Source organism: Cynocephalus volans, chromosome 2 (genome assembly GCF_027409185.1).
Source record: "Cynocephalus volans isolate mCynVol1 chromosome 2, mCynVol1.pri, whole genome shotgun sequence".
NCBI lineage: Eukaryota > Metazoa > Chordata > Mammalia > Dermoptera > Cynocephalidae > Cynocephalus > Cynocephalus volans.
In genome coordinates, this window is record NC_084461.1 from 123,674,330 (window position 1) to 123,700,892 (window position 26,563).

Consider the following 26,563-nt stretch of genomic DNA (forward strand, 5'->3'; position numbering starts at 1 on the left):
ACCTGCTGTTTCACTTCCTCATTTATTTGTAATTATGCCATCTGAAAAACATAATTCTCTGATGGCTTTTGGTTTTGATTATTTGAGGAACACCAGAGCTTATGTTCTGAATCGTCCTGTAGGCTGGGTATATGACTTCCGCTTTCTTATAACCCAGTATGAACCAAAAGTGTTGTTCACCTGCCCAAAACACAATCCAGGATCAGTGGCAATGTTGTTTTTTGGGTACAATTCCAAAGTATGGTCACCTGAACATATGCTATTCAGAGACAAAAAAATGCTTATGACAGTGAACTTTGTTTGGGTGGGAAATTTTTACAGGATGTCTGAAAACATAACCTAACAGCATTTAGGTTTCAGGGTATCCACAAATTAAGAAGTACAAAAGAGACTGAATAAGAACAAGCCTATCTTGCTTCTCTGCCTCACTCCACTGGTGATGAAAACTATTTGCACATGTACACAAAGATCTATGTGCAAAAAAATTTTACTTCACAATTTTTTAGTAAGAAAAAAAGTAGAAATAACCTAAATCCCTAAGAAAGGAGGCAATTAAAAAATTATGGCACAGTCATATTGTGGAATGCTCAGCGAGTTAGAGATGTCTGTTATTGGCATAATGCACAGCAGATACCCTGAAAACATCTCCTGATTAAAAACAAAGCAAAAAAACTTCGCTAACATTTTTTCTGAGCCAACACAAAGGAAGGATTCCACAAAGGTCCAAAATAAGGTGAAATTAGAAATTCAAGAATGTAAGAAAGCAGTAAATTGCCTTTCATCCTGAGAGTTTCTGCTAAATCCTGGAAATCTTTAGCATCCACACTGGCACAGAAACAGGATATAAAACAGGCAATAAAACCAAGGGGTCATCCAAAGTAAGGATGCTCTCAGGAGAACCCTCTATTAAAGCCAGGTTTCCCAAGAATTCCATCTTCAGTCTAAAAGTGAAGAAGAAATAAACTTAGTTTTCAGTAGTGCACAATAAAAGAAACTCTATCTATACTTTAGTAGTGAATAGAATGAAAAAACAAAAATATCCCTAAGACCGTTTATAATCATAAGCTGTCCTTCTTTTAGGCTGTGGTCAAAATTCAACCACTTATATGGTCCAGAAAAATCTCAAGAACAGAATTTAATTTACAGTGCTCCTAGTTTAGGTGGGTGGCAAACTTCAAGTAAACTGGAAAATGGGTTAATAAAAATTAACCAAAACACAAAGAGGAAAAAAATGTGTAAAAACAACAAAATAAAACAAAAAAATTGGATACAGCATCAAGACCTAGGAGATAATATCAAGTGGTCTAACATGAAGGTATATTGAAAAGTTCCATCAAAAAATAGAATTAAAAGATAATACAAATCTTTCTGTGAACTTTTTGAAGTACTCTCATATTTGTGTAATTACAGACCCAGAAGGAGAAGAGATAAACAATGGGGCAGAACAAACATTTGAAGAGATAATGGAGAATTTTCTAAAACAAAAAAACAAAAAAACAAATCACAGTTCCAGGACATGCAAGAATCCCAAGCAAAACAGATACCAAAACAACAAAACTACACACAGTATAATCAAACTACTGAAAACCAGAGATAAAGAGAAAATCTTGAAGGCAGCCAGAGAAATAACACATTACATTCAGAAAAACAAAGACAAGCAAACTTCTTGTCACAAACTATTCAAGGCAGAAGACAATAGTGTGACATTTTAAAGTAGTGAAAGAAAAAAGCTAAACTCAGCATTACATACACAGAAAATATCTTTCAAAAATGAAGGAGAAATTCAAACAAAAGCTGACAGAGTTTATCATGGCAAACATATACCATAAGGAATGTTAAAGGTAGTTCTTCCATCAGAAGAAGTATGATAGATAACACATGGCAACTTACAAAGAAATGAAAAGCAATAGAAATATATAAATTAAGATGAATATAACAGGTATGTTACATAATAGACACTGTCTCATGATGACAGCAAGAAACACCATTTTAAAAGATAGTTGACTGTCTAAAGCAGGAGCGGGCAAACTGGTTTGCAGGCCAATCCAGTCATGCTCATTTGTTTACATAACATCAGTGGCTTCTTTCTTACCACAATGGCAAAGTTAAGAGAGTTGTGACAGAGATCATATTGCCAGCAAAGCCAAAATATTTATTATTTGGCCTATTACAAAAAAAGCTTGCCAATCCCTAATCTAAAGCAAAACCAGTAACAATGTATTGTGGGCTTTATAACATATGTAAAATGTGTAACAATATAACAAGGAATGGGAAGGAGAATTTGACATGATTTTATAAGATGAAGTAGTACATTATTTGAAGGTAGATTACAATAAATTAAAGATGTCTATTTTAAAACACAGTATAACCACTACATTTAAAAAACTTTAAGAAGAATACCTAATAATCCAAAAGTGAAGATAAAACAGAATCATAAAAAATACTCAATCCAAAACAAGGCAGAAAAAAGAGGGAAAAGGAATAAAGAATAAATGAGACAAGAAGAAAACAAGTATCAAGGTGGTAGATTTAAACCCTATCATGGCAATAATTACTTGAAATATAAATGATATAAATACTCCAATTAAAAGGCAAAGATTGTCAGACTGTATTAAAAAGCATAACCCAGGACGGGCCCCATGGCTCACTCGGGAGAGTGCACCCTGGGAGCACCGAGGCTGCAGGTTCGGATCCTATATAGGGATGGCCGGTGCGCTCACTGGCTGAGCGCGGTGCGAGTGACACCACACCAAGGGTTGTGATCCCCTTACCGGTCAAATAAAAAAAAAAAAAAAAAAAAAAAGCATAACCCAACTAAATACAGTCAATAAGAAATCTACTTTAAATTTTAAAAGCACATTAACAGTGAAAGGATGATCACACCCACAAGGATGACAATAATCAAAAAAAACACAACAAGGGTTGAAGAGAATATGGAAAAATTGGAACCCTTACACATGGCTGTGGGAATGTAAGGTGGTACAGTTGCTGCAGAAAACATTCTGGCAGTTCCTTAAAGAGTTAAACACTGTTACCGTATGACCCAGCAATTTACTCCAAGGAATATACTGAAATGAAATTGAAATGAAAACATATTTCTGCCCAAAAACTTGTACACAAATGTTCATAGCAGCATTATTCATAACAAACAAAAAGTGGAAATAAATCAAATGTCCACCAGCAGATAAATGCATAAATAAAATGTGGTATGGTCATACAGTGAAATGTCATTCAGCAATAAAAAGGAATGAAGTACTGATACATGCTACTACATGAATGAATCTTTAAAACATAACACTAAAAAGGCCCTGTGGCTCACTCAGGAGAGTGTGGCACTGGGAGCACCGAGGCTGCGGGTTCGAATCCTATAAAGGGATGGCCGGCGTGCTCACTGGCTGAGCGTGATGCAGACAACACTGTGCCAAGGGTTGCAATCCCCTTACCGGTCAGAAAAAAACAAAACAAAACATAACACTAAAAAGACATAATCACATATTACTGTATGACTGTATGATTCTATTTCCATGAAATGTCAAGAGGAGGCAAATCTATAGACACAGAATGGTTTATGATTGCCTGAGGGAGGCGGGGCATGAAATAACTGCTAATGGATATGAGGATTCTTTTTGGGGTGACAAATATATTCTGGAATTAGACGGTGATGATGGTTTCATAACTTTAAGAATACACAAAAAACCCCACTGAACTGTGTACTTTAAGATGGATAAAATAGCAAATTTTATGTTATGTAAATTTTAATCAAAATTTAAAATGGTCAAAAGATGTAAACAAACACTTCACCAAAGAAGAGATAAGGATGACCACTAATCTTCAATATTATTAGTTACTAGGGAAATGCAAATTAAAACCACAAGAGATACCATTAGACACTTATTAGAATGGTTAGAATTTTAAAAAGAGAAAAAAAAAAGACAATATCAAGTGTTGGTGAGGATGCAAAACAACCAGAACTCACACATTGCTGGTTGGCATGCAAAGTGGTACAGCCACTTTGGAAAAGAGTTTGGCAGTTTCATATAAATTTAAACAATCACTTATCATTCAACCCAGCAATCCCATTCTTAGGTAACTGTGGTGCAGCTATACAATAGAATGCTATTCCACAACAAAAAGGAAAAAACTACAATATATGCAGCAATATGGAGAAATCTCAAAAGCATTATCCTAAGTCAAGGAAGACAGATGCAAAGGATACATATGGTATGATTCTATTTACATAGGATTCTAAAAATAAGGCAAAACTACAAGGACAGAAAACAAATCAATGGCTGCCAGGGGGTGGGGATAAGAGGCCATGAAGGAATGCTTTGATATGATGCAAATATTCTATAACTTGATTGTGGTGGTAATTACATAATAGAGTATATTTGTCAAAACTTATAGAATTACATAGTTAAAAAGGATAAATTTTACTCTACATAAATTATATCTTAAAAAAATTAAAAAGCTAACAATCCAGAAAATGACTTCACTTCCAACAAAAAGAAAATAATAGACTAATCATAAAACGACTTTAACATAAGTATGATTAAGAGTCTCAATATGACTATGGAAAAGAAAAACATCCATTTTTTTTTAATTGAGCTGATATAAAATCAAGAATGATTGATAACAAAAAGAACCAAATCCCCAAAATTAAGAAAAACAAACAAAAAAACCCCAGTATTTTTACTGACATGTAAAGATGTCATTATATTAAGTAAAAACTCAAGTTTAAAAAATCAGGCTGACTGGTTAGCTCACTTCAGAAAGCATGGTACTGGTGACATCAAGGTCAAAGGTTTGGATCCCCTCACATGCCAGCTGCCAAAAAGTAAAAGGTTTAAAAAATCAAGATGTCATATTCAAGATGAAAAAATATGTAAAATATAAAAGGATTTACACAAAGATATTATCACATTAACCTTCAATTAACAAGTTGGTTACATTTGTTTCTCAAAGGAGAAATACACTTATGTTAACAATTCTGAAATTACTTTACATGTATACTGGAATAAATTCAAAAGTAAATGGATAGTGGATAGCAAGAGCCAGGTTCTTCACTGTCAGAGAGAAGTTAGAGATAAGCAAGAAAGGAAGGCTAAAATAAACCTTGTGGAACTGAACGAGAGTTGCAGATGTCAATGTCAACTCATATTTAGCTTAATATATGGATACAACGGATAGGTACAGAAACAATTATAGATATGTATGTTCACATGAGTTAGTATATACACATATATTTTCTATTCACTGAGAGGGCCTAGAAACAGTGATACCTCAGTAGTAACAAACACACACAGAAATTTGATTTTGGTTTCTAATTACCATTTTCCAATAAAAGGAACCAGGGCTTCTTAAAGAAATGACTGATTCTAAGGCTTAGGCAGGGAAAATACAAGATGAACCTGAAGCATCTTACAGTATTAGAAAGTCAGGAAGTACTCTAAAAACAAAAAGCTGAAGAAAATGAAAAGAAAAGCCATAGAAAGGAGAAAATATTTACAAAACACCTATCTGATAAAGGACTTGCACCCAAATTGTATAAAGAACTCTTAAAACTCAACAGTAAGTGGGCTGGCTGGTTAGCCCACTTGGTTAGAGTGTGGTATTATAACACCAAGGTCAAGGGTTTGGATCCCCATACTGGCCAGCCACCAAAAAAAAAAAAAATTAAAAAATAAAAATAAACAAAAATGGGCAAAAGATCTGAACAGACACCTCACCAAAGATACACAGATGGCAAATAAACATGCGAAAAGATGATCAACATTATATGCCGTTAGGGAATTACAAATTAAAATGACACTGAGATACCACTACACACCTAGCATGATGGATAAAATACAAAACACTGACACCACCAAATACTGATGAAGATGCAGAGCAACAGAACTCCCATTCATTGCTGGTGGAAATGCAAAAATGGTACAGCCTACTTTGGAAGACAGTTTGGCAAAGCTAAACATAAGATCAAGCAACTGCACTCCTCATTATTTACCCAAATGAGTTGGAAACAGGTGCACATAAAAACCCACACACAAATGTCTGTAGCCATTTTATCTGTAATTGCCAAAATTTGTTTTTGTTTTTTGATTTCAGCTGCCTGCCAGTACAGGGATCAAATCCTGGACCTTGGTGCTATCAAAGCTACATTCTAATCAACTGAGCTAACCTGACAGCCCGATTTCCAAAACTTGGAAGAAACCAAAATATCATCCAACATGTGAATGTATACACAAAATGTGGTACATCCATACAATGGAATATTATTCAACCATAGAGAAATGAGCTATCAAGCCATGAAAAGACTCAGAGGAACTTGAAATGAATATTGCTAAGTGAAAGAAGCCAGTATGAAAAGACTACCTATTGTATCCTTCAAACTATATGACATTCTGGAAAAGGCAAAACTTTAAAGACAGTAAAAAGATCAGTGGTCACCAGGGAGGGGGGGTGCCAAAGGAAGGAAAGAAGGATGTGGGGCAGTGAAAGATGAATACGTGGGGCACAGGAGATTTTTGGGACAGTGAAACTATTATGCGTGATAGTGTGAGGGTGGATACAAGACATTATACACATGTCAAAACCCAGAAATATACAACACAGAGTGATCCCTAACAAACTATGGATCTTAGTCAATAATAATTTATCAATATTTCTTCTTCAATTGTAACAAATGTACCACACTAATGCAAGATGTTAACAATAAAAAAAACTGGGGGCAGGAGGGTGGAAAAAGGGTATGTGAGAGCTCTGTTCTTTCTGCTCAATTTTTCTGTAAACCTAAAACTGTTCTAAAAAAAGAAAAAAAAAAAGGCTGGGGGACATGTTAAAAGGACACGAGACAACCTGAATGAGCTCCCAATGGCCAAATATGAACTACTTGAGCAACAAAATAAATCATATAGTACTAGATTATAACCCAGAAATATAGCACCTGGACCCACCATACCTCAGGCAAAAGAAATCTACAGAACACTGTATGCTCAAGTCTAACTCTGAGGAATAGTGCTGCATCTTTGTACTACACCATCCATGTTCCCCTCATCAACTACTATATCCCTAAGTCTCTTATCTCTTTTTCTTCTCCAGTGCCCATATGCAAGCATTATGCAAGGCTCTCTGCTAAGCTTTCTCTACCCAAAGCCACTCAGAGAACTCATTTATTTTCAAGGCTTCAGCTTGGCTAATGACCCTCAAAATAATATCAAACCTTATAACCTACACTATGTCCAGTATCTAATAGTCATTTCTACTTGTATGATCCACATCTCCTCAAATTCAACAGGTCCCAAATTAAAGTCCTTTTATCAGTCTATACCAACATTCCCTACAAGCAGTTTCACCAACTCAACTTCATCTTCTATCAGTGATATCACTACATGCCCACTCATGTAAGTCCCAAAACTGCAGTTATTCTCCTTGTCTACTATATACCCAATTTATAACTTGCTTTCATACTGGCCCTCTACTTCTTCATTCCACCTCTACCACCTTAATTTATGACCTTATTACTATATTCCTGAATTACTTCAATAGTTTCCTAATGCTACAGTTTGAATATCCTCTCCACATCTCATGTTGAAACTTAATCCCCATTGTAACTGATGAAATGGGAAGCTAAGAGGATGGTATTTGAAAGGTAGGGCCTTAGAGAGGTGATTGAATCATGAGGGCTATGTCCTTGTGAATGGATTAATGGGTTAACATGGAAGTAGACCAGTGGCTTTATAAACACAGGAAGAGAGAACATAAACATGTTCCTGCCCTCTTGCCACGTGAAGTCCTGTGCCACCTCAGAACTCTGCAGAGAGTCCCTACCAAAACAAAGGCCCTCACCAAATGTGCCCCCTCGACCTTGGACTTCCTAGCCTCCAAAACTGTAAGAAATAAACTTCTTTTATTTATAAGTTACCCAGTTTCAGGTATTCTGTTATAAATGACAGAAACGGCCTAACACATCTACCTGTCTGTATTCCCTGATTAAATTCTACCTAATTCATCCTAAATATATTATCAACAGTTTCCATCCCCGCCTTCAATTGTTAGTCATTGTAATAACTGTTTGCTGATGATTTTAGCAGACACTCCTGGTTGGCTCCTAAATATCTGTTTCTCTGTTGATAGAGACCCAATTTTGTTTTGTTTGGGTACCCCCCCACCTCCCCAAGTAATTCAGGGAGGTAAATCCTAGGCTGAATCTTGAAACTTACCCAATCATGGCAGTTCCATCCCACAATATTTAAGACTAAGCATATGGCTCAGTTGTCATGAAATATGAGGCATGGCTCATTAGAAGACTTCTGGGAAAGATTTCTTTGCTCCTATGAAAATAACACCACTAAACTTGGTACTTTCTAACTCTGGGTGGTGTCACGTCTGAATGAAATCCTTGGAACTCCCGCAGACAACCTGAAGATGAATATAGCAAGTACAGGGCAAGGGCAGTGGCAAGGGTACTGAAATAAGTGGAACTGAAACCCAAGATACAGTCCCTGAGGAGGCCTGATTAACACAACACAGGTAATCTCTCAGAAGCATTATGCTCAGTGAAAGAAGGCACACATACTATAAAGACTTCATTTACATGAAGTTCTAAAATAGGAAAAATTAATCTACAGTTTAGCAGATTAGCAGTTGCCTAGAGCAGGGTTTGGGGGAGGAGAGAATTAACTTGGAAAAAGCAAGAAGGAACTTCTAGGGTAATGAAAATGTTCTACATCATGATTGGAGTGGTAGTTACATTTGTCAAAATCCACCCAATTGTACTCTTAAAAAGAGTGTCTTTTACTAAATATAAGTTATACCTCAATAAAGTTGATTTAAGAAAGATAGACAATTAGTACTATAGTATACCACATGGTAAGTGCCATGGAGAAAAAATAAAGCCAACAAGAGTCAAATAAGTGGGAGTATGGGTTTATGTATCATTTTAAATAGGATGGTCATGAAAGGCTTCATTGCCTTTTTAGTTAACACCCTGAAGGAAATAGAGTAAGCCATGTAGACATCTGGAAGAAGGCTTTAACAGAGAAACCAACAAGTGCAAAAGCCTTTGTCTTTTTCACTGATGAAATAGGAAGCCATCTGAAGATTCTGACTAGTGATCTGACTTATGTTTTAAAAGGATTACTCTGGCTGCTAGTTGAAAACAGACTATAAAGTGGTAAGGATGGAAGCAGGGAGCCCAGTTAGGAGGCAACTGCTATAATCCAATGGAAGCTAAGGGAAGAAAGTGCTTTAAGGAAGAAAGAAAGATCAACTAGACTAAATGCTACTGACAGGTCAAATAAGATTAGGACTGAGAATTCACTGGAATTATTAGAGAATCATGGTCCCTTCAAGAACCCAATCCCATATAAATGTTCCTTGTTCTAGATGAGCAACACACACCGCTAGGTTCACTTTGTACTAATTAAAAATCACTGTCTATTTTTAAAACAAAACTATTACTCTTGAAATGGAAGCAGTAGTATGTTAATCTATTTTAAACATGATGTTTATTTTGGGTTACTATTTGGTATTCTAAGTATTCTAGTAAATAATCACCTCTGATGTTTACCTCTTTTACTCTGGCCTCATCAAACCCCAAACATTTCCACATATAAGAACTGAACTATTGTACAACTTTTTCCAAGATGTGATCATTATTTTACTAGCAGGATAAAATATAACACTGGATAAAAATATAACCACTGCATAGTAACTTTTTACTGAAGGACATGTACAGAACAGAAAACGCTTGGTACAAAAGCGGAAGTCATAGAGAAATATAAACATGCTTTGGCACAAATGCAAAAGTCTCACTCAGGCACACACATACAGGATGCATATTGTGGTCCAAATCGTTTCTAAGCCAATGTAAAAAGTTGGGCTTAGGACAGTCATGCTCCTATCTATTTAAAGATATATTTTTAATACTAGGCTCCTGCTGGGAAATTTTGATATCAGACATTTCAAATCCTCCTCAAAGCCAAAAGGATAATGTCTTCCAAGTAATCTGGTCCATTTCAAGGTAACTGATCTTCCTCAGAGGAAGAGTTGGTAATAAGAGTTACCAGCCAGGACAATGAGATAACGTTCTCCCAGACACAGCCACTTGAACTTAAATTCTAGAAGTAAAATAAGCATGCACATTCACATAAGCACAGGTACTAATCGATCATGCAACATACTACAATCCTAATTATGCCATCAGGGTAAACGATATTTGCAGTTCACAGCAATTCTTGATACAAGTAATAAGAAAGAAAAGTATGCTAATAAGTCATACTAAGTATGTGTTTCATAGATATATGAACTTACTCTCACCTTCTAGGTCAATATTTTTCTGAGCTACTTTTTGGATATTTCATTAAGCAGATTATGTTCCTTGACATAAACATTTCAGTACTCTCTCTCAAACGGGTTAGATACCAACTTCTAAATTTGCTACCATGAGAGAAGCAGCAGCTAAAATCAGAAAATTCTTGGTATAACTTAAAATTGACTGTTCTCTTTTCAGAGAAATTCAGTTAGAGTTAAGTCAGTTGGAGCACATAATTTCTCAGTGACAAAGTAACACAGTTCAAGATTGCTGCTACCTTTATTTTTATTTACACAGGAACAGCAAGTAAATAGTATTTTTCACCCTTCCCTCCGTTGACTACACTCATTCTTGCTGATCACCAACTGGGATACAGTGTAGTATCCTGTAGTACGGCTGAATAACTATTACTTTCATGCAACAAAGGCACGTTTTGTTTAATAATTTGTCAACTAAAGAAAGTCAGACCTTCTGATGTCAGTAAATGCAGAAGCAAAGCCCTCCAAGTAACTAAATGAATCAATTAAACCTATGTTTTTAAAACAAGTTCAAAGCCTAAAATTAGTAACCCCATATAAGGACACATTAAATAAAAATTTTATTTTAGCATGTTTGTACTGTCAAAGATAACAGACTTCTTTTTCTTTTTTAACAATAGGCTTCTAATTAGCACATTTTCAAAATTACTTTCCTGTGTTTTGGTGAGAGTGTTTAGACTTCGGGGGACATGGGAGATGAAGAAGGGAAAGAATTATTAAAAGTACTCTTCTGCAGAAGAAACATGACTATGTAATTCTTACTCAAATGTTTGTTAGCTTGCCCTGGCATAATAACAGTGATGTCATTCTAGACAGCAGTAGAGCAGAGTTATAATGAACATCAAGTTTTTAAATCACTGACAACTTAAGAAAATTAAGAATGTTACTCAAAAATCTCCTTTCCCCAGAGTACTACTACATCTGTGGAATAGGACGGCGTGCCCATCTGGGGCTATATACATATTCAACGTCAACAAAACTGAAGTCATTTTTCCCTGCATCACAGGAAAAGTTGTTGTTTTTTCCCTTTAGAACTCTGAGCAATGAAAGCCATGACTTTAAATGGCTCTGTATAAAAACACAAGAAGGGTGGGTCATGTTCTATTAGTGAAAGCGGCTGAACACGAAGAACTTCTCTCCTTTAAAATAAAATCTAAAAAAATCTAAAAATTTCTTAAAAACTAAAAGATCTCTTCTTGCCTTTGACAATCATTTTATTTTTGCTTTGTTTTCTCTACTCTAAAATACATATTAATACCTTTGGAGAGAGTATAAAAGGAATTTATAAGTTTGCATATGCAATGTGGCTCTCACACCAAAAGGAATCCACACATTTTATTTTTTTTCTCCTGTAGTAAGCACTAAATAAAATATCCAAATGATTCAACAATATAAACTATTGAAAGCAACAATATAAACTATTTTTATTATAATATCAAAAGTATTTATCAACAATATCAACTACACCAAGATTTTTAATTTTATTTCTTAATCTATTAGGAACAAAATGTAGTATGACCATTTCTTCAGCTCTAAAACTACCTCAAGTTGACTGAAAGACCAACTCTACAGCTACATGAAATTGTTAAATGGTTGCAAAACTTGAGACAGCATGAAACACCCCTTTTTATTAATATTTAACATAAGTAAACGTACAGAAACTGCAAATATTTCATCTTGCATTTATTAAATGTCATGATTCAAATTACAGGTCAACATCCAAACTAACAAATAAGATCACAATGAAACCAACAAAACATTTTAAACAAAGGGCAGTTCAACCAAGCTGTCATAAAAAGTTCAGATTCCCACATCCTAATTAGTTAAAAAACTGCTTAACTATTTAGATTTTTTAAATTTGTTACCTGTCAGGAATATACCTACTGTTTCACTTTCTACCTGTGCCACATTTATCTTAAGTTTTATACTTCTGGATCTTTCAGCCATTAGAGATCAACCATTAAATTACTTCAACAAGTAGAAATAGCAACACCGCTCCCAAACAGCAATTTCTGCATTGCTAGACACTTATCCAGTTGGTAGATTTATACCATTGTTCATTCTTAGTTCCTTAAATGTAAAAAATACCCACAGAATGGTAGCATACCTCTAAATTAGTTTAATTATGGTACAAAGTTATTTTTGGTTAGGTTCAAGTTTTAAAAAGGCACTAATCATTCTTCTCAAAGGCTAATCTGCTCAAGTTCCTCCTACATTAAAAAAATAAAAGGCCAATTTGTCTTTTTTAGAAAAAAGAAATGTTATTTATGTAATGCTCAAGTAAAAAGCGTTATTAGAATAAGCCACCTGACATCAAATTGGGGTCAGGATACAACCTATTGTTAATAAAAATAAGTTTGACATTTCTAATGATACCCCTTTCTAACACTAGCATGGTTAAACGTCATTTACAAAAAAATATACTCTTATCCTCTACTATGCAAAGTAAAAGGAAGAAAATTCCCACAAGTGATTATAAACTGGTTCTTATTCATGAAAAAAAGATACAAGAAATAGTCACATAACATTTATTCGAGATCTGTCTATTCCCTCCTTGCATGCTAGAAAGATGCAAAGACAAACACTTCCAAATATTCAGACAGATCATTCCACAGTTGTAACTTTCATCATAGTTCTCAAAGCAGTATAGTGAGGTCAGCTCACAAACAGCTTAAGTAGCAAAACTAGAAATTGGTGGTAGTAGTATCAGGCTACATAACAGCTTCTCCAAAGAGTATGAAGTAAGAGAACTAAAATGTGCTGGCAACGTGCCAAAAGACTGGATGTTATAGCTTTGAGCAACAAATACTCAGAGCTTACATTATATAGCAATTCATCATCTATTACCCTGTAGCTTAACTTTCCTTGTTTTAAACCCTCAAATAGCCATATATGAGAGATATTTAACACTACCAAATTACTCTATACTTAGGAGTTGAAAGGCATCTGGGCTTACAATGATTTGTTAAACTAAATACATACCCTAAAAGAAAAATGTGACCTCCATTCTGCGTGAAGATGAGGAAGGTAAAATAGATCAATTCGATGGACATTATTCTGCATAGAATAGCCTTTACTCTCCAAGGATTATACTACTCTCAACATAATTCTAAAGGTTTGGGTTTTTATATTTTCAGTTCTGTCTGAATATCTCCCTAACAGGCTGATACTTAGAATTAGTCAATCTTCTCAACAAATTTAATAAAGAATTAATCCTAAAAAAAAATTAATCCTGTCAGATCAAAGCACACAATTTTAGTCAGAATCATTTCCTTTGACCTTAGTCAAAATATATGTTACTTTTATAATTTCATCTTGACTGAATCATATATTAAAATAGAATAATAAACTTTAATTCTTAAGTCTCTGACACTTTTTAAACATACTTTCTTTCTAAAGAACCAAAAGAAAATGTAGTTATTTTAGGCAAGAGAATCAGATTCAATTCAAATCAACACACATTTATTTAACAACTATTTTGTGCCAGACATTCTGTTGAGAAGTGAGGAAACAAAGACAACATATGTATATAGTCTCACAGAGTTGACAATCTAGTTAGGGAGACTGATCCCTTTAAAACACACATACAAAAATAAAAAGTAAAAATAAAATAAAATAAATAAATAAAACACATATATAGACTCAATGTGCTGCACTAGCTATAAGACAAAAGCCCTAGTATCGCCAAGGAAAGAGTGAATAGGTCTGCCCCAAAAGCTGAAAAAATCTTCAGAGGCAAAGTAAAATTTGAGCTATGCCTTAAAGGATGAGAATTTCTCAAGAGAAAGCGGGATATTGCCAGCCAAGGACAGAATGAGCAAAAGCGAAAAAACACAAAAACACAGCATATGCAAGGAAACCCACATGGCAAGGGTAGAGATAACAATTTCTGGTACATGTGCTACTACTACTCTTCTACCCTCACCCCGTAACAGACATCACTAATCAATTAAAACATGTTTAAAGCTCATATGAAATCTCAAAATCCTTCTCAATAGAGAACACAAAACCAGTAGAAGGAGGTACGTCTGTGAGATGAAATATCCATGCTACCTTGAGCCTGAGAATAGAAAGCAGTGTGACCTGAGGACAGAATAGTAAATTAAGGATAGATTATGAACAACAATGAATGTTAGGCTAATGAGTTTAGATTTTAGAGGATGAATAAAGGATTTTATAAAGAATATTGACGTGATCAATTCTGGCAGATGTGTGAAGAATGGATGTGGACAGACAGAATGAAGGCAGGCAGAACAGTTAGGATGCTATTGCAATAGTCTAGGGAAGATTTTCAGTAATAGAAAAATCTACTGCAGGGTCTACAACAAAAATGGAGTTTTAGATTTTATAATCCATGGTTTAAAAAAAAATCGAGGAAAATTAATATTCTAAATAAAATTCCCAAATAACACTCAAAAAGAAAAGAAAAGACAAATTAAGGTAAAGACTAGAATTAAAGAAGTGAATCACAATGATACCCAAGATTACTCAAGACTATAAATTCAGAAATAGATATTTCAGGTTTAGCATCAAGAAAGAGAACATCCTCATGACCAGACTAATACTCAGCAAGTCTTTTCTTCCTCTCAGGGCACTAATACTCCAGCCAAACAACAAACGCTACTCACCTTACATGCCCCTACAACGCAGGGTCAAACTCACACTCCCAGAGAGATGCAGAAAGCACAAAAGTTAAATTTAAAGCCAAAGTTTGAAACCAGGTAGGAGCCCCACTTTATCCAAACATTTAAAACCACATATTTCTTTTAAGAAACATAATTTATATGAAATAAATCTTCTAAAAATAATACCATTCTACCACTAACAAATTCATATCCCAGCCTTTAAACTCTAAAATTCTTTGTGTACAATACAACCTATCTGTAGTACTTTGGAACATATGCAAAAAAAGCAATTCTCCTATCGCTTCTACAGAACATTTAATAGATGAAATTATTCTAATTAAAAATAAAAACTTCACTGTAGCTCAAAAGGCCAAAGACAGTGAGTTTTCCTATTTTGAAAAAGGCATTCTTCAGTTGTTGCAAACAAAGGCTAGTATAGTGATGTGAAATCCAAGTACAACATGTTAACAGGCATGCTAGAAAAGCTAGCATTACTGCTTTAAGACCTAAGGATATTCACATTAAGGATAAAATTATCCTGTAGTGAATGCCAACAATGCACTTCATACTACATATATACATATTCAAGGGTTCTACTTTGTTCTCCTCAATTATTTTGTGTACCAGTAACAAACTCTCAAATTGTGACTCTCATCCTCTTAAAACAAACTAAAATGAAATATATGAACTCAGAGATAAAATTCATTTGTGGTATATTGTTTATTCTAAGAAAGCAAATCAGATGAACAATTTACCATACTCTATCTCTTATCCAGAAAGATATGGATTAGTCATAAGCAGGGTCTACTTCTCATGATGTCATTCCAAAGCCATTACTAAATTTACACACGTTATGTTTCCTTCAAATCAATCACAAAACAAGTCCTCCCAAGACTGAGGTCAAATTCCATTCTAACTAAAAGTGAGATCTCCAGTCTTGAAGTAACGGTCCACTTACTAAGTAATACTCAAAGACCAAATTCCAAAAAAACCCTTCACCCCCTACCTCCCCCACTTAAAAAAAAAAAAGTCAGTCTTCTCCTTTTAGGTCATTGTAATGGAATGTGACCTGTACTTAAGGGCTTTTCCATTCCTTACTTTTTGCTTAGAGAATATAAAGAAAACCTATTCTCTCTCATAAAGTAAATATGTTTTTTAAAAGAAAAAAAGTGAAATGTAAGTGGTTAACTGTACAATAATAATTAGAACAAACAAAAGGTAAATTGGTTAACTAGATTTCTCATGTGTGAGTTATCATCCTATTAGAACAATGCATGACACTCAGAATGAGTATATTTAAATTCCAATTCAATTTTATTTTTATTTTACAACACTGGCCAGACATCTAAAAGATTTATGACTTGCAGGACTCCTAATAAATTAGGTAAGGAAAACTACACCTACTTAAATAAATCTTCACACACAAAATTACTACAAACATCTTTCCATGACAACTCATACTTTTATCACTGAAGTTACACACTTAAGTACTTAATCGTAGAAAGAAGAATAGGGAAGTATTTATGAAATGTACTGCAAAGTCTAAAATTAAACACATCTCTATCTGGGGTCCAGTTCCTCATTTTTTAAAAAAAGAAGGTATTTGACTATGTGATCTTTAAAGTTATTTCTATGATATTTTAACCCAAGTTTTATAATAAATGAATTCTATGATTTAATTCAGACAAAAGCTCTTTCAAGATAACCCCATTAAAGATATATTTTACTTACATTCTTCCTACACCTTCAAACATGTTAGTCTCATCTACCAAAGTCATAATCTCTGTATCTGTCAGATGTGCATGCTTTTTCGTTCTGTTTAGTTGTTCAATCTGTATGTCAGCAAGCTTCACCTTCTGTTGAGTGTCAATAACTTTGGCTTGAAGCTCTGTGAAGGCCTAATAAAAACAAGTCCTTGATTTAGGAGGTAAAATATTTTACAAGAAACATTTAAGTCAAATCGAAATACATTAAAACAAACCATGCTAACTAGAGACAAAGTTGTAAAATTTACCAAAGCAAACATCAATAAAAGTCAATATAAATGTAAACGATTAAGTCACTATGCTAAACACTGAATGTAATAAGTCCTCAGAGGATGCATCAAGTAGAAGTAAAACAAAAGCACATTAATTAATAACCGTATCAAGTAGCAAGTATTCAAGGAGTAATAAAAACAATAAATGCAATAGTCAGAGGATGAAACCCAGAGATTCAAAACAAGAATCCTAAAAATAACAACTCACTACATGTGCATTACACAACTAGGTTTCAAAGCACTTTCCCACATTTGTTTGAAATATTAACATGGGAATATTAATATGAGAACATCAATGAAGGATAAAATAATAAATATCTCATTTACTCCTCTCAGTAATTCTATGAGTTAGAGATGGCAGATTCATCATCCACAATTTACAAATTAGTAACTAAATGAGTTGAGAGATAAAAGTGGCCTGCACAGGGCTGAACTACTAGGCAGAAAGGCAGATACTTAAATTCATTTCTTCTACCCCTTAGTTCAGGAATCTTTCCATTCTACTGTCTACAGTAACATTCAGAATAAAAATATTTTTAAGAGAATTACCAAAAAAAGAGAGAGAGACAGAGAGAGGGAAAATGCAAAGTGCTGGCAGAAGAATTGCATCATAATCTTCGTCCACACATACCAGGCCAAATTTGACCCTTGCGTACACTTACTTAACTTGAAGATAAACACAGTTCTTGGATATTCTTGTTGAAGTGCCTGGAATGACTTTAACATGCTGTCAAATTTATGCCTTAATAATAACATTTGTGACTGCAATACATGGCAAGGCTACTTCCCAATTTTTATTTTGACTTTGTTCTCACCTACCACTAATAGGTTTTCAAAAGATTTACTCTGGGGAGGAGAGGTGCCTGAAATTTCCTATTAGTCTCTAACCCCCCTCCCCCCACAAAAAGACCTTGTAAAGACATTAGAAGACAAAACCTTTAAACAAGTTTCTTTTTTATTTAATTGTTTGTCAAAACTATTCAATTTAAGTCTGTAATCATTTTCTTAGTTTGCATTCACTGTCCACATGTTTCTTAGCAACAAATTCAAAAAATACTGGGAACTAAGTCCATTCACAGCTGTACTCTTGTTTAGCTCTTTCACTAAACCCTGACTTAAATTTGAACTTTTAACACAAAAAAAGGTAAATTTTTAGAGTGCACAATTTTGTTGGAAATGTAAAATTCCAGGTATTATCTGATTGCTCTTTAGCCAGTTTGCTAACAAAGCTAGTATACTGTTAAAGCTGAAATATTACAGCATTAGAGAACACTACGTTAGGGCTAAATTTACAAGTTTCTAGACAAGAATGGCAAAAAATAAGACACAAACATAATATCCTCAGAACAAAAACAAACAGCTTCATTTATTAGGAACAACCACTATCTAAGCTATTTCTTACACAAAGGTTGACCAACGGCATTCTTAAGTAAGATGTTGCTCATCTGAAGAACTTATACTAATGGTCAAAAAAATGTGAGGGAAGAAAGAGAACCCTGGATTCTAGTCCCAACCGTTGACAGACTTTTCTGGAACTGTTTCCTTTTCTAGAAAAGTAGATTTAAACTACACGAATTCTAGGGTCCTCGCCAATCCGTCCTCCCATCCCCAAAGAATATGGCTTTGGGTTGGTAGTGCCTTTAGAATCCTAACAACACACTTATAAGCAACTGTTTGAACAAAGAGAGAAATCCAGTTCCTTCTGATACTGATTTTACTTGTCACATTTTACTGGCCTCTTTTATTAGTTGACAAGTCCTTTAAAAAAGGGAGGGGAGTGGGACCAAAGCCCTGAAAAGAACATTGCTATAACAATGTCTGACTTTCTGAACTGTAAATACTGCGACCTTTCAAGGTATGAAATCAAATAAATGGCCTAAAAACAAAGACTGGTCTTGGAGTTTTTCAAAGCAAATGAGAAGGCAGAATCACAGACACCTCTGCTCAGGCAAGCGGTCTGAAGAGGCTTTCATTTGAAACTGAAGAGGCTCTCTTCAGTTCTTACTATGAAACTGAGTTCCTGAATGCTCCAAACGCAAAGAAATGGCTCTGAAGCTCCGAAGCAGAGGGCAGGCCCGAGAAAGGTCCACAGACTTACCCGCCCCAGCCCAACCGGCTCCTATCCAGCAAGAGCCACTCGCCCCCCACCCCAGCTTAAGGAGATCAGGCCCGGCCTTAGGACTTTAGGAAACGATTCCCCAGTCCCCCGGACCCTTTTTCTTCCGCAAAACTCAGGCTTCACTCGATATTCTTTTCCACAGTCCCCTCAGCCTCTAAAGAGAGGATTCTGCCTGCTTAAGACCCTCTTTTACCTTCTTCAATTCCAGATCCACGGGGGCCGCCATCTTGTTGCACTCTGTGCGCCTGCGCAGTGGAAGAAGGCCGTAAAGAGGACGGGGGAGGGGCGCGCCTTGACAGTTTGTGCACCTTCCTTCTGCGCCTGCGCTTGAGTCTGACAAACGGGGCTTATTCCTCTCCCAGAGCGGGTGACCCTTGAAATATTCGGAAGTCCGTTCCAATATGTCTTCCCCTTGTGAACGATCAGGTCTGGCTTGCCCCTCAACATCTTCCAGTCACAGCCCAATGCGCAGATTTTGGGTGAGGCTTTAAGCAATTTGACAAGTAGCTTAGTTTGTGCTGCTGTATTGAGAGGCATGTGAATGAGATCAAACCCTCATCAGTGGTTCAGTCCTTCACCTAGTCCCTGTGCTGTCAGGGATGAGTAAGAATAGGACCCAAGCCTAAGGCATGGCAGTATGGAGAAGACTATTTGAAGGTTTGATTGGAGTGTTCTTCTAAAGAACTTATTTTTACTGAATGTTCCTTGAAGACCTTCTAGACACTGGTTCTCAAGAGAAGCCAAATAAATTTGTTAAATAATACAGATTCTCTGGGCCTCATCCCAAACTCACTTAGAATCTTTGAAAGTGGGGCCTGGAAACTTGCAATTTTGCAGACTCCCCCGATGACCTGATGATTTAAGTCGTCTGTGGACCACATTTTGAGAATCTCTGCTCCAAAAGGACCTGGTATATTTGAACCAGAAGAATGGATAATAATTGACTTTCGGAAATGAAAAAAATGGATGTTTTGCCTACTCTGAAAGCTGTCAGAGAGGTGAAAGGGCAGGGAATTTGGAACCAGCCAGATTTAGATTCAAGAATTGGTCTAACTTGAGCCGAGATCTGGTTCCATTTACTAGCTGTGTGGCTTTGAGCAATTCACTTCTCCTTGATTAGCTTCAATCTCCTCGTATTTAATTTGAGAATAACAATATTTACCTAAGAGGGTCAATATTGTGAGGTCAATAACTTCACCCTTACTATCTCTCTGTTTCCTTATGCTAAACACTGGGTTTCTACAACTTTCTCCACCAATTTACTAATTCTCTCAACTATGCCTAGTTTACTGTTTAAAGCATCCATTGGGTTTTTGGTTCAGTAACTATAATCTTTAATTCTTAAAATTCTACTTGGTCATTTTTCAAATCCACCTGCTCTTTCCTTTTTTGTAATGACATGTTATTGCCTAATACTGAACATAATTAGAACATAGTGAACATTATTTTAAACTTTCTTTACAATGTCTTATCATGTAAAGTTTTTGTATATGAATTCTTCCATTGGGGGTATCTACTGAGTCTCTCTTGTGATAGTTGATCTGCCCATGTGATTCATAAATTTTTTACTAAGAATCCGTCTTCATTGTCTAGCATGCCCTGGGCTGTGGAAACATTCCTAAGGATGGCTTTACATTTCAGTTCTACCAAAACCCTATGAGATTTATGGTTTCCAGATCAGTTTTTATCTTAATTCTTGGCACCACATGAGTGAAACAAATTTGGGGAAAATAAAACTTGTTCTGAGAATAATGTTGGTAGTATGTGATATTCATTCATGGACCGGAAGTCACTGGAGTATGTTTCTATATCTCCCTTTCATTTAGAGCTTCAAAGTAAGTAAGTTATTTCCCTTCTCTCTCTGAAACTTCTAAAACGACAGGAAGAGACAGTCTGAAAGCTCTGAAGAGCTTGCAGTCCTTGGAAACTTGCCCAAAGAATAACCATGATGTGCTTGCTTCTATTATTTTTGTAGAAAAAACAGACTCAAGTCTTAACTAGTACAAGGATGTACTTCTTCTAAGGTTAAATCAGTCCATAGTTGTGGAATCTAAAACGATGATCTCCTATTATCCCTCGTGTCTGCTTACCAATGCTCAATACATTTTTTTCATTGATTCAACAAATATTTATTAAACATCTGCTAGGCACTGTTCTAGGCCCTTGAGACACAGCAATAACAAGAGGCAAACTCCCTGACCTCATAGAGCATACATTCCATTAGGGAAAGACAAACAACAAACTTGCAAACAAATAATTTCATATATAAATAGGTATTATTAAGGAAGAAAAAAACAACATGGTTAGAGATCGACTAAGTAGAGGCCACCTAGGTGTGGGAAGTTCTCTGGAAGGACATTACATCTGAGATGAGACCTGAAAAATGAAAATGAGCCAGGTATGTAAAGAGCTGGGGAAAGAACACTCCGGACAAAGGGAATAGCAAGAGCAAAGGGTTTAAGATGGGAACAGGCTTGGCATATTTGAAGAACAAAAAGGAAGAAGCTAGTGTGGCTGCATGGAGAGAATGGTAGAAGATGACATCAGAGAGGTGAACAGGGGGGCCAGACCACTTTATAAGCTACAGTTAGGGGTTGGAATGTTATTGAGTATGATTGAAAGCCACTGAATGATTTCAAGCAGGAGATTAATATGATCCCACTTTAAAGGGAACATTGTGAGTTCTTGATGGAAAATGAATTGCGGGGAGCAAGAATGGAAGCAGGGAGTCCAGTTAAGAGACTACTGCATTAGTCCAAGAGAGAGATGATAGTGGTCTGGATGAGAATGACAGTAGTGGAGACAGAGAAAAGTAGATGGATCCAGGTAGAGGTTATTGAATTTGATGAAGGAATGAATATGTGTTGGTGGGAAGGGGGAGACAATGAAAGAAAGAAAGAAAGAAAGGAATCAAAGATTATTCCTAATCTCCAAATAAGTATGCTGAGTGAAAGAGGACAGAAAAAACAGATGACATACTGTAAGATTCCATTTATATAAAGTGCAAACAAATCTAAAGTGATAAAAATCAGTGGTTGCCTGATAAGAGGGAACAATAGAATGGGGGGCTGGGGAAAAGGCAGAAGGAAGGGATTATAAAGGAGCATGAACTAACTTTCATCATGATGGATGTGTCTATTCTCTTGACTATGGAGATGGTTTCCCAGGTGGGAACTTATCAAATTGTACACTTTGATATATTCAGTTCATTGTATGTCAAGTATACCTCAATAAAGCTGTTTAAAAAAAAAAAAATACAGGTCATGGGTTCAGATCCTCATACAGGCCAGCTGCCAAAAAAATAATAATAATAATAAGTTTTTGACCTGAGCAAACTAATTGAATGATAATGTTTTTTAATGAGAAGGGAAAATTAATTCTTACAATATAGCCTGTATTCTGTCTCAAGGCTGCTCTGTAGGAATATTAAGAATAATCCTTCCCCTTGTGAATAGGCTATAAAAATTTGAATATAGGTTCAGCTGCTATAACAGAGATCCAAAATAGCAATGGCTAAAACAAGACAGAAGCTTGTTCCTCTCCATCACAATCATCCAGAGACAAGCAGTCTGGGGCAAGTATGTGAATCCCACAATGCCAGAGTTCCCAGGCTCCTTCTATCTTATCCATATGATCCAAGATGACTCATCACTACCATGTTCATAATCTAGCTCGAAGGAAGGGGAAAAGAAAGGGGAAGCTTACCCGTTTCCTTTAAAGTCATATCCCAATAGTAATAGGTGTGGTTCTGATCACATCACATTGGCCAAATGGAACCACATGGCCATTCCTGGCTGTGAGAGAGGTTAAGAAATTTAGTTATTATTATGGACAACTATGTGCCTAGTTAAACACCAGGAATTGTATTATTATGAAAGAGGGATAGAGGACAGATATTTAGGGAAAATTAGCAGTTTCATTTACAAAGACTTCATTATGTAATTTGATCTTCACAACTTTGTGAGATAGATCAACCCCAAAGGGTTCATTCAGTTTGAGAGGAAGTTTAGCAGAGTGGATAAGAGCATGGGCTTTGGAGTTCCAAATCCCATTTCTACCATTATACTAGTGAGATCCAAGAAAAATTGCTTAACTTCTCAGAGCTTCCATTTTTTCATCTGTAAAATGGAAATAATAATAGTACTCATCCCACAGGTTGTTATAAAGATTAAATGAGATAATGAATGCAAAGTTCCTAGTATATAGTGGCATATAATCAACATTAGACTATTATTATGTGTTATGTATTTTGAACCTACAGATAAATAAAAGAGCGATTCACAGTACAGTGGGAATCACAGATAAATGAACAGAGAGTTGTAAATAATACAAAAATTCTGCTGTGCAGGCTGCGATTGCAGTTGCTGAAAGAGCACAGGGGAGGGGCTCTTAACCCAGGAGTATTACAGGAAAAATAGGTGTTTGTGGCAAAGAGGGGAGAAAGGATATTCCTAGTGGAGCATGCTACCCACTAAGAGAAGGGACAGAGACAGAGCTGAGGGCCAGGGGTGGAGGGCCTTCCAAGTCAAGCTCAAGAGCGTGGGTTCTATCCTGTGGTCACAGAGCAATGGAGGGTTGTAAGCAGGGGAGTGACTGGTCACATTTACACTCTAGAAGATTACCATGGCTGCTTTGTGTAGAGTGATTCCCAGGAAGCAGAAGATGAGAAACCAGGTCAGAAGCTGGAGCAGCCATCCAGACACCAAGGGCCAGAACTAAGGTAATTGAGCTTCAGAGTTCATCTACTCTTCAAAAATTATGTCCTTTCTTGAGCTAGTTCTCTCTTAACTCTGCCTTATCTCAACTGCTTTTGCATCATTTAAATTACTAGAGAAAGATCTTCATTGTTAATATTTCTATATAAGGGTGACCAACCAACACAATGTGCCCAAGGTTGTCCCAGTTTTTGCACTGAAAGTCCTGTGCTCCAGAAAACACCTCAGTCCTGTGCAGACCAGAACAGTTGGTCACTCAACCTTTAAAGACTTATGGTGAGGCAGTGTGGTGTAGTGGTTAAAATCAAATTCTGGAATCAGCTTTTATGGCTTCAAATCCTAGCCCCATCATATAAGAAAAATAAGACCTTGAGCAAGTTACTTTATCCCTCTATAGCTCAGTTCTCCCACATAAAAAATGGGGATGAGGCAGTGTAGTAACTACCTCACAGGGTCATTGTGAGGATTATATATATTGATATATTCCGCCTGGAGCATATGTGGTGACTGAAACATTGGATTTGCTCTGAGCATTTTGAAATTATAGCTATTATAAACATATTGCATTCTGGTTTATTTCATTTCCATCCCACACATCCCCTTGCTGTGTCATCCTGTCTTACGTGTCTCCAAACCTTTTACTTCCAAGCTCTCAGTTATCCCAACCATGAGAGGTGAGAAAATGCTGTTCTGTGACACTGGTTCCTCTCTGACTTATAGACAGCCTCTGAGAGTACTGAATTGAGCTAAACAGAATTGAAGGCTTTTAACACTCTCTCTCAAGTGGGCCACCTTCTGATATCCTTAAGAATCGGCAGTCTGTATCTGTTCCCTTTGAAAATGAATCCTGCATGATGATCCGCTTAGGGGTAAGATAGGATGGGGTGGGGGCATTTGTAAGGCTTGTATGGTAGCTCTGTGAGGGCCTTAGGGACATGAATGGGCAAGAAATTTCCCAAGTGACACATTCTCCAAGAAATTCTGAGCTAGTCCTTCCAGCTGACATAGTAAGTTGGGGGCTGGGACCTTCCTAAGAGGGAAAGGGGCTTTCACTGTGCCCACCAAATGAAATGGTCATAGGAAACTCTGTAAGGCGAGGAAGTGAGTTGACCTTAGCAGGAACTGATGATAGCTTTTCCCAGGAAACTTACCATATCAGATTCAATCTGTTTATGAAAAATACAAAGAAAATAAATATTTTCAATCAATCCTAATGATTTAAACCTGTGTAAGAGATAAAGATGGATAATAAAGCATAACAAAAGCAATTGCTTATCTCATTGCTTACCAGAGAAAGAAGGGGTGTGGAGCCTTCCAGAAGTGAGAACCAAGAATAGAGACTCTGCCCAAGATTAGGAAAGTAATAAAATCAGGGAAACCAAAAGCCTCATGGAGAATCTATGCCTCTATCACCCCAGAAAAAGTTCATGGTTCTTGAGAAACAAGAAGAGGAATACGATGGGGTTGGGCTGAAATCTGGACCAAACTCCACACACATTATACAAGTACGCATCAAAAAATACTAGCACAGAGGAACGCTTTTCTACTCTTAAAGCCATACCTAGGACAAGGTGATTAAGGCTTTTCCCGAGGGCTCCCCCTTCAGCAGCTCCAAAAGTTTATAAACAAAGATTTAAAAACTTGTGAGAAGCTAAAAAGGTTAATAGTTTCTTTTATAAATTAAAAGAGTACGAGTGAATGTAGCACCTAGTAAGCAAGGAACTTACTTAAAATAGGAGGCTCCGGATCATCCACTTTGTTACTAACTTTCATATATGGCCACAAGCAACTCCAAGCTTACATTTGGCCAGTTTAGCCTCCACGGTGGAAAGAGGCAATGCCTCTTTTCTTTTTCTTTCTTTTTTTTTTTTTGCAGCTGGACGATATGAGGATCTGAACCCTTGACCTTGGTGTTATAACACCATGCTGTAACCAATTGAGCTAAACAGACAGCCACTATTGCCTTTTTTTTTTTCATGGTTTCAGAGAGTCCCAGAATTTGATTTCCCTGGCCTAGCATGGGTCACATGTCCATCTCTGTGGAGTATACGTAAAGCAAATGTATTCCACAGGGCCTGGTTTTCCAAAGCCTTGCAGTTTCAAATATTAACCTTGCAAAAGACAGGAAATTTTACACAGGCTATAGTCTCTGTTGTAAGATAAAGAATTGTAACACAGCAAGGTTGTTGGCTCAAAGACAGACAGGCTACTGATTGATATGTAAAGATACTGGGAAATTGCTGTAAGAAGAGAATGTTTGCTAAGATCAAGCTTTTGTTGATGGATCAACTTAACTTTTTGCAAATTGCATTATGGAATATCACCTTGTTTGTTTTACTGAATGTTACCAGCTTCTATCGTTAAACTTGTTAAACTATACTTAGCAAAAACCCCACCTATGTTCTCTTCCTGAAACTTCCTGGTCTGGAGAATAAATGCAGGAAGGGAACCCCAATTCGTGGTTAATTTCCCAAGGAAGGAATGACTTGCCCTTGAGGGTTCTGGGAGATTAACCCCTTTTTGGGGCTTCTCACTGCTCAGGAGAGATGGGCTTTGAGTAATCTTTGGTGGCTCCGTCACCCAGGGGAAAAAGGGTGACAAATCTGTGGGAAGCAAAGCAACACATCTCCAAAACAATCCCAATGGCCAGAGGTATAGAATGCTTTGACTGACCAAGTGGAGGTCATATAGCCATTCCTGGAAGGTTAGGGGTATCATC

At 36.3% G+C, this 26,563-nt stretch overlaps 1 protein-coding gene across 1 annotated transcript in view; it reads right to left on the reverse strand.

Moving 5' to 3' along the window:
- Positions 1-19,388, reverse strand: part of PFDN1 (prefoldin subunit 1) — a 50,688-nt gene extending 31,300 nt beyond the window's left edge. The window contains exons 1-2 of the mRNA XM_063087194.1: positions 19,323-19,388; positions 16,704-16,870 (exon numbers count right to left, since the gene is read on the reverse strand). Of these exons, the coding sequence (XP_062943264.1) occupies positions 16,704-16,870; positions 19,323-19,355 (200 nt within the window). The 5' untranslated portion in view covers positions 19,356-19,388. The remainder of the gene's footprint in view (positions 1-16,703; positions 16,871-19,322) is intronic.
- Between the last annotated feature and the right edge of the window lie 7,175 nt (positions 19,389-26,563).